Raw genomic sequence first — 8,876 nt, 5'->3', positions numbered from 1 at the left:
AAACTCTGGTTTCTTGGTGGGGGGGCGAATCCACGATCAGTGGTTGAGTAGTTTTTGTTTATTCGGCCACCGGAGAGCATAAAGTCATCACACAGTTATATTAAAAGGTCATTATAGTGTGGAAATTTTACATAATGGAACCAAATAAGTCACTATTAAGGCAAAGTCTGGGGATCTGAATCCGAGTCAGAATCTCAGGAATTTTTCGTGGAACGTCTGTTATGTTAAAACTCCTTCACACTCGGTCGCTTTCGTTGTGGGCCTGACCGATAATAATGGGTACGGAAAAGACTCTTTTGTGTATTTTACGCATTATGTCCGTGGACACTAAGCACTGTCCACTTTTTTATACCAATCATAAATTCGGCTAGGATCACTCGGTCGGAGCCCAATATATTCAGTCAGATCAAACTGTTTTTGAGGATCCAAATCAGACTCGAGTCCTGATCGCTCAGAACAGCGGCGACATGACTAAATCGCTTTGGTGTCCGGTAATACTTTTAACAAATGTAGATATAAAAGTTTTCGAATTGATCCTAATGCCAGAGTGTACTCAATGTCCTTAACGAAAGTGCTGCCATCTAGCGAAAGAACGATCAGTTTTCGATGCAGTTTAAACGATAAAATAAGATTAATTAATTTAAATTTTGGCGATAGAAAAATAGTTTAATACTTAATATAATTTCAATACATGAATTATATAAAAAAACATATCAGAAATATTTAATATATAAAGAGATATACAAAGTGATTGGCACCGGTTTAACCACGATGAAATTAATATATTGTATTGTACAAAATGGCATTTATATGATAAATTTCACATTCGTTCAAGGAGGAGCCACTTCATGTCACCTCTTTTTTTATAAAATACTTCTGAAGTGGAGTAATTAGCAAGAGCAACGGATGGATGAAACAAAGGACGAGTATTCCCGCATTAAATATGTTAAACTGTAAGAAAAACCTTTTAATTAACTTATTTTTTACAAAAAATACATTATGCAAATACAAGCAGACAAACATACACATACTGTACATACATACACAGGGCCGGCCCGAGCTATAGGCGCACTAGGCAGTCATTTAGAGGTGCCCTTTAACTGATGCTGGCTGTTGTGCCAAAAACCCTTGGGCTGACCCTATATATATATATATGTATGTATAAATACATACATTACCATATGGATTCACACGTACTGTACACTACATGCATACACAAAACATATAAAAATTATTACGATTATAAATAATACATACGTAAAGAGCATCTTCTGAGGATTTCGATTCCCAGATAAATAATGGATACTGCAATAAAGTGAACATTCCGGCTATTGTGCTCATTATTCCGAGTAGTTTATTAAAATGTGTTGCAGGAAATCTGACACATATTAATGTTATTTAAATTTAATATATTCTCAATTGATGCTAATTTATTAAAATTAATTTACGAGAAACATATATATGTTACCTGATTCGAAGGTAAGCAGTTGCCACTGCAACAAGCAGAGAACGAAGAATGGTTATGAAGACAACTGAAATGTATACGGCGTTAACAGTGTTAAAGAATCTACAAATCTGTATAGCCCCTTGATTAACGGTGGTAAAGAGCAATGGCCAGAATCCTGATTGATAGACTTTTAATTTTCTTAGATCTGGGTCGTCTTCTGTGAATTATACGAAGTTCAGTTTAATTCTTAAATTTATTAACTACATCTTCGAAGTTTTTCTTATTTTAAGGAAAGAGTGTCTTTTATCAAAGACCCTCTTTGTACCCATATAGAGGAGAGTTAGAAGAACTATTCTCCACCATCCAGAAACAAATGGAAACCCTCGGGTGGAGAATGCCCTTCTCGTACCATATTTGCATGCACAGCAACCGTTAACGTCTTGCCATCAGCATTTCAATAGCGATTTCAAGGCACTCTGGTGGCTCCTGGAATGCAATTGGACCACAACTTTAATCATTTGCATGCCTGCTTGAAACACAGCTGTACGCCGAGTTTTGCAGTTATCTTGGTACGTAACTCTTTGTTAATGTTTATTTTGGCCTCATCTAATAAATAAAGAAGGAAGTTTGTTCGTTTGTTCTTTATATATTTAGATACGGTTTGAACAAATGCAATGAAACTTTTCAGCAATAATCCTATCATGTAGAAAGAGGTCATCGACTACTTTTCGTCGAAGTAACCTCAACCCGTCGTCCACAAGAGGTCCCCTTTCTATCACGCCAGCAAGATAGTGGCATTCGAAAAGGAAGATTAATATAGCGCAAAATGTTTATAGGGATTTTTGAGGGTGCAAATTTTAAATATTTGTTACATTTCTCATGAAATTTGATTGGTTGACCGATTACTATTTTATATTCGGCTGTGAATGATATATTAGTATTAACGTTAGAAAAAATTTGGATGTTTTGAATCGTCTTCTCGTGCAGGAAGGCGAACAGTTATTTTCTGTTGAAAAACACGAATTCCTGTCTACCTGACCAATGAAATTGCACCATTCGTGCCAAGTATCGCATTCTTAGAAAGCACAAAACATGTAATCGGGGGTTTTCCAGGTTGTCGAGCGTGAATCTCTGCTCCGTTTGCTACTAAATGTTACTGTTTTTGTTTTTGTTGAAAGAATTTAAATAAGATTGATTTGTTTTTCATTTTTAAAGTAGATTTTTTTTGTTTTGTTACATTTTCTTTATTTTTTTTATTATAATTTATTTAGTATTTCGTGATAAACACCACAGTGGTAGGCTAAAATAACTAAACTCTTAATATGATTTTCATTTTAATGTTTGTTGTTCTTACTTTTTGCCTTAGCAGCACCTGGCATATCTGCTACTACATACTGTACTGTACATATAAATATGACAACAGGGTCTTTTGTGGAGTTCCATATACAGGGTGATTCACAAGGTCCTGAACATTTATTACGTGGAATATCTCCGTGTAAAATGAAAGATGAGCACGAAATGCTTCTTTTTTCATAACGAAATAGTCAACCGAATTATTATTTCATTACGTGTTATTTAAACGTGACTGCAATCATGAGATATCGTTCATTGCTGAGTGAGTCTTCTTGTATACTGTGAACCCCATAAATTATTTTATGTAAAAACAATATAAAAAGTGATATGAATTAACTTTTTCTTTATAAACGGTTAAAACTCTATTTTTATGTTGTTTTAGAGGAGTGGGGCCAGTAGCAGTTTTAGCAAAGTGCAAGCAATGCAATGCAGTAGGGCCAAACCTTTGGAAGTGTACTCGGTTACTAAAACACTTATATATTCTATAATATGCATAATTTCTTACTGAATCTTAAAGGCAATTAAACATAACTTACTCGAACACACTTAAATTTTTCCTACTGTAATTTAATACGAATCGTACAACTTATTATTCAAAGTATTGTCTTTTATGATTTAATAAATCGTTATTTCACAATTCCGACATTTTACATAATATAATATATTTAAATCAGAAGTTAAATATATTATTATTTAGTATAAAATGCCATTAAGTTTTTTTTTTTTAAAGTTTGTTAAATTTCGGTATTATGAAACGTTCATAATAATAATAACTTTTCGGTTGAATTGGCGCATTAAATATTCTAAAATATTGCCGAAATTAGCTTTAAGAAAAGAGATCAACGATGCGAAACAGAGCTTTTATATATCAGTGCATTTTCCTTGTGTTAATTTACACTTTGCGTGTTTAAGATTACAAACAAAGTGAAAGTATTGTCACAATTAAACACGAGTTTTGACAATTCAGTGTTGAATCAATTAAGATATTTTCTAATTAAACACTTTATAGCATTGTTACTTCACACTGCAAAGTGATTTTTCTACTCTCGGTTAAAGATTTGTGTTAATTTTCGAGCTTACAAAAGATGACGAATTAAAAATAAAAATAGGACATTTTTTAAAATTGGATAATAAATACCTAATTTACTCACACCAATCAAAACAGTGTAAGATTTTTTTATGCTTTATTATTATTATTATTATTAATCAAATAATTATAAAATTTAAATATAATGCATATAAAATTTAGTCATTAACACTAATCATTAATATAATGATTTATAAAAAAAAATAATAATAAGTGATAACAATAGAATAATTCCTGTTAAGCAATATTTTATTTTTATTGTCTTATTATACAGCATAAAAAGTTAATGTTTGAAGAGTATTTATAGTGTTGAAAGGGAAATAAAAAGCAATAATCTGAGATAGAAATCAATAATCTAGTATTTATAGTGTGTTTATAATATATTTATAACTTATCAATTATAAAAGCTACCCTTTTTTTACTTTTATATTTAAGTACCAGTTGTGTGTTTTCGAGCTGGTAGCCATTTTTATTGCGTGACACGTTGGCACGCGATGTAACTTCATTATCTTAGACTAATTATAACCGTGATATATGTGATAAGTTTCTTTTAATTCGGTTAAAAATTACACGGGGATATTAACAAGTATTTAAGCAAGGGTTCAGAAATAATTAATAAGTAAAACAAATTTGAAACAGTTTTTAATTTATTAAAAATGAAAAAATGTGTACAGTAGACCCCCCTATAAAACGGTAGAAAAGTTCCGTGTTATATGAATCCGTGTTGTACGAGTCACTTAAATACATGAGCCAATCACAGCCCGGCACGGGCTGTGATTGGCTCATGTATTTAAGTGACTCGTACAACACGGATTCATATAACACAGAATGTATCTACCGTGTTATAGGGGGTCTACTGTATTAAAACTTTACCTTTGATAGCTCTATTAGTTCTTAAATCCATTAACATTCCTCCAACTGGTGCTAGTATTAAGGCAAATAACTGAGCCAAGCCATAAACTTGAGTGTACCAACCAGCTGAAATCAATCATTATGATTAATCCATATTTTTAAAATGAAAATGGGAAATAAATGAAGGATAAAAATCTTACCATTTTTTACATTATTTGTTATTCTTTCCAGCCAAAGATTGAGTGATCCAGCATAATTAATTGTGGCCATCAGTAACCAGGAAAACCAATAAAGATGTATGAAAAATGAAAATGATAACAAGGAATCTTTGAGAGGAGGATCATCAGATGTAGTATTTGTGGAAGAGTTTTCACTTATTTCACTGGAATTTGTGCTATCTGAATGGAAAAAGCATCAGAAGATAGTTCTACTTAATTATATTCAAGGGTAAGTGGTAAAATATATTATCTACCTGTAGATAATGTCCAATCTCTGCTTGTGTCTTGCACTGTTTCGTTAGATAATTTGCGAATGTTGTTAGGAGAACCTGCATGAATTATTAAATTAAGCTTGCAAATATTAATATATAAAACTCTGTTGAACATTATATACTTGGTAAAACTGAAAATTTTCCAAAATATTCTGGGTATATGGTAGATATTTCACTTATTCCTTTAAACAGTAACTTTCTTTCTTCTCCATATTCTGGTATCCTTTTACAAGGAAAGATGAATAGTGTTGCTGGGAACATGAAACCACTAGCAATAACTAGAATGGCACATACCCATTCCCATCTACAGCCCGCATCAAATACATACTAGAAGAAGTAAAAGAAACACTTTTAAAGTATGCTAATTATAAGAAAAATTCTGTTTATGCTAATAAATTATCACCTTCATTATTATAAAAACTGCAGCAGAAGCGCTGAAGGCTCCACTATACAATGTTATGATAGTGGAACGTTGTTTTGGAAAAAGATTAGCTACCTTTAAATAAATAAAGATAAATTTTATGTTTTAGTGAAGAAAATTCATTAAATTTTTAATGCAAGATTAATTATACTTACTTGAAGATTGGCTATCCTTAAAGGAACAGCAGCTAAACACATTAAAATTAGAGCAGGAAATAGAAAGTATGGCATCTCTGCATTAAAATTATAATTATAAATATTTTATTTTGTGTTTAATATATAAATTTTAAAGAGAAATTTGAAAGCATTCAACCAAAAGTTACCTGAGCTAGTAATTGAAAGTAGTACAGCACCTGTTGTGATAAAAGCACTGAAAAGTTAAGAAAAATTCAAATTTAAACAATAATTCTTGCTTAAACTTCATCAAGAAAAGCTTATTTTTCTCTAATAAACTTACTTTAACAATAAACGAACGGGTCTTAGACCCCATTTATCAATAAGAAAACCCCAGATAACTGCACTCAAACCTACACAAAAAGAGCCTATAGTAAAAGCTAAATTCAGCATTTTATCTTGAGCAGCACAATTCAAGTCTTCTTTTATCTAAAAAAATATATAAAATAATTAATTTAAAAATATTAACAAAATTATTTCATTTATATTCATTAAAATAGTACATTTTTACAGGAAGTACAGGATTGTATCATGTAATAACGAATGATTTACATCTCAAGGTCTGTAGTTATAGATTTATTCTTTAAAATCTAAAAATAACTTTTAAAAAATACACATTTTTATTAATATAAATTGGATAATAATACGCAAGTAAATACAGAATACATTCTTCATTCGTCCTTAAGGTTTTAAGAAAGACAAAAAGGACCTCAACCCAAAACATTTGAAGGAAGTTTATAAACTAAACAATAGAATAACTTACTTAATTTTTATTTTATATAATTTTTTCCTGAATCTTTTATTATTTACATAAATTAAATATATATAATTTTCGTTCTATAACCCTGAAATCTCGTGTGCATTCTAAGAGGATAACTGAAACTAATCTTAAGAAAATGATCTTGAATTTTTTTTAAATATTCAACTAAGTAAATAAAAGAAAAAACACGGTTAAAACGTGAGATATTTTAATGGATTTTTCGATATTTTTCCACACTTCAAACGTCATAAGTGAGAAAATTCGACCGAAAACGTTAATAGCTGCCAGTGACACATATTATGGCATTTATGACGCAATGCTCTGTTTAACTGTAGAAAATCCCTTCTAAATTATTAAGTTTCAACAAGAAAAAAAAAGAAATAACATAAATATATAACTTCATTTCAACTTCTAAATGTTTATAAACATCAGAAATTGTAACAAACAATATAACAAGCTGTAATAATTCATGAATAGGTCAAGGTATATAATAGTAAATTTCTCTAATAATTATTAAATATTTTGTTATTTTAATTATATATATATAGCTTATATCATTTACTAATTTTTTAACCTTGTTCCTGTTTATGGGAAATTATACAGAAGTAACAATGATAAAAACACAAGCAAATATCAGGAATTCTACTTATCATTAAGCTACTTTCTCAAATGCACTCTTCTATAAAAGAAGTTTCGAACCGGTAGTTTAAAGAAAATACTTCAACCGTTAAAAATAATATCTTGGATAAGAAAAAAAAATATATCAAATAAAATAAAATCTACTGAAGCACACGTGTAATTTACTGTGTAACAAGTTAACGTTGTCGATTGGCACAGATACCAATCTATACAAATTTGATTGCATTGTTTAGAAAAATTCGAACTAAAATTGCATTCATTATATATACTTTAAATAGAGTTATTGATAGGAGGAAGTACATTTTAAAATATAATAATACATTAAAAGCTTACTTCCCCCCCACTTTTACAAGAATGTTATGGTCTTAAAGTAGAACTTGTAATTAAACTGTATATAATAATATAATAATAATACTCCTATACTTACATACGTTCTGTATAGTTTAAATTTAATATTTAAATTCAAATTAAACACCTTTAAACAATATTTATTATTATTTTTTTTTTAAGGAACTTCCATACAAGCTTGTAATGAAGTTACTATTTTAAATGTAAATTAATATTATAATAAATTAAATCTATGTGAAATAATTCTTATAAATTTCTTTAACCATTTTTTCTTGTAATTTCAATAAAATTAAGTCTGTAATTACATAAAGGTTCATTTTAACTGGATCAATATATGCACTCAAAGTTTACATTTCCGTCATCTCACTGATTTATTCCTGTACGTTTAGTTCAAACATTGAAAAAAAAGAAGCATTATTAATCGACAGAAGTCAAGCATTAAATGTTTTAAAATTGTAACCAGTTTTATATATAAATATATAAATATTTTTTCTTTAAACGAATAGCCCATTTTAAATCTATGGCTACCGTCCGTATTATATGTTCGATAACTAAATTTTACATTTGGAAGTTTAAATTGCGATTACAAATTTGAAACTATGCCAAAAAAATATCTATAGAATGAAGAAACACACCGTTAAAACTACTATATTACATCAAGTTCGACTTACCTGCAAGACAGTAACGTTATAAGTTCGAGTTTGATTTTTACATAAATGACTGTAAACTCCGTGTTTTTTTAACATATAATTGAGTGCGGCCCATCCTAGAATGTTTCCACTAAAGATAAAAGTTTCTAAAAGACCGTAGACCAGCATATAAACTCTTTTGCACCCATTCGTCATGGTTCATACACGAGGTATGAATGAGTTACTAAACTTTTTATACCAGTCACTTGGAGCGCTGTTGTACTTTCGTTCTAATTTTTTTCTCCTCCCCCCTCTTCCCTCTCCCTCACTTACCTTTTCTCTTGTTTCATTCCAAATTTTTTAAAGTCTTCTTTCAGATAATTATGTATACAAATTAGGCATGTTCGGATTTTAAGGCTTCTCGGAGGTTTAGAGGGGCCCCACCTTTGTAGGTGAGGCCCCCTTTTAATGCGAGTATCCCCATTAAAAATTAAAAATACTGTTAAAGAATTGTACTATATATTTTAAATAATAGTGTTTTTTTTTTCCTTAATACACCAGAATACAGTAATCTGTAACGTATGTTTATGAGGCTTTTATAAATGATAGGGCCTGCTGATTGAACTTGGAAGTATATATAGACGCCTTATTTTAACAGGGTGGACCAAAAGTACTTT

General features: G+C 30.0%; 1 protein-coding gene across 1 annotated transcript; it reads right to left on the bottom strand.

Annotated features, from left to right (window-relative positions):
* Positions 1-707: 707 nt before the first annotated feature.
* LOC136968680 (equilibrative nucleobase transporter 1-like) lies at positions 708-8,503 on the bottom strand. The gene is made up of 12 exons (XM_067262685.1): positions 8,242-8,503; positions 6,107-6,252; positions 5,973-6,019; positions 5,806-5,882; positions 5,633-5,725; positions 5,352-5,556; positions 5,212-5,286; positions 4,940-5,137; positions 4,761-4,865; positions 1,469-1,664; positions 1,258-1,378; positions 708-951 (listed from the first exon to the last, which is right to left on the bottom strand). Exons 1-12 carry the CDS (start codon positions 8,413-8,415, stop codon positions 847-849), a joined length of 1,542 nt encoding a protein of 513 aa, XP_067118786.1. The 5' UTR covers positions 8,416-8,503; the 3' UTR covers positions 708-846.
* Positions 8,504-8,876: the final 373 nt, after the last annotated feature.

This window comes from Centruroides vittatus, unplaced genomic scaffold, assembly GCF_030686945.1.
Source record: "Centruroides vittatus isolate TY-2023 unplaced genomic scaffold, ASM3068694v2 contig_1506, whole genome shotgun sequence".
Classification (NCBI taxonomy): Eukaryota; Metazoa; Arthropoda; class Arachnida; order Scorpiones; family Buthidae; genus Centruroides; species Centruroides vittatus.
This window is presented reverse-complemented; position numbering and strand designations above follow the sequence as displayed.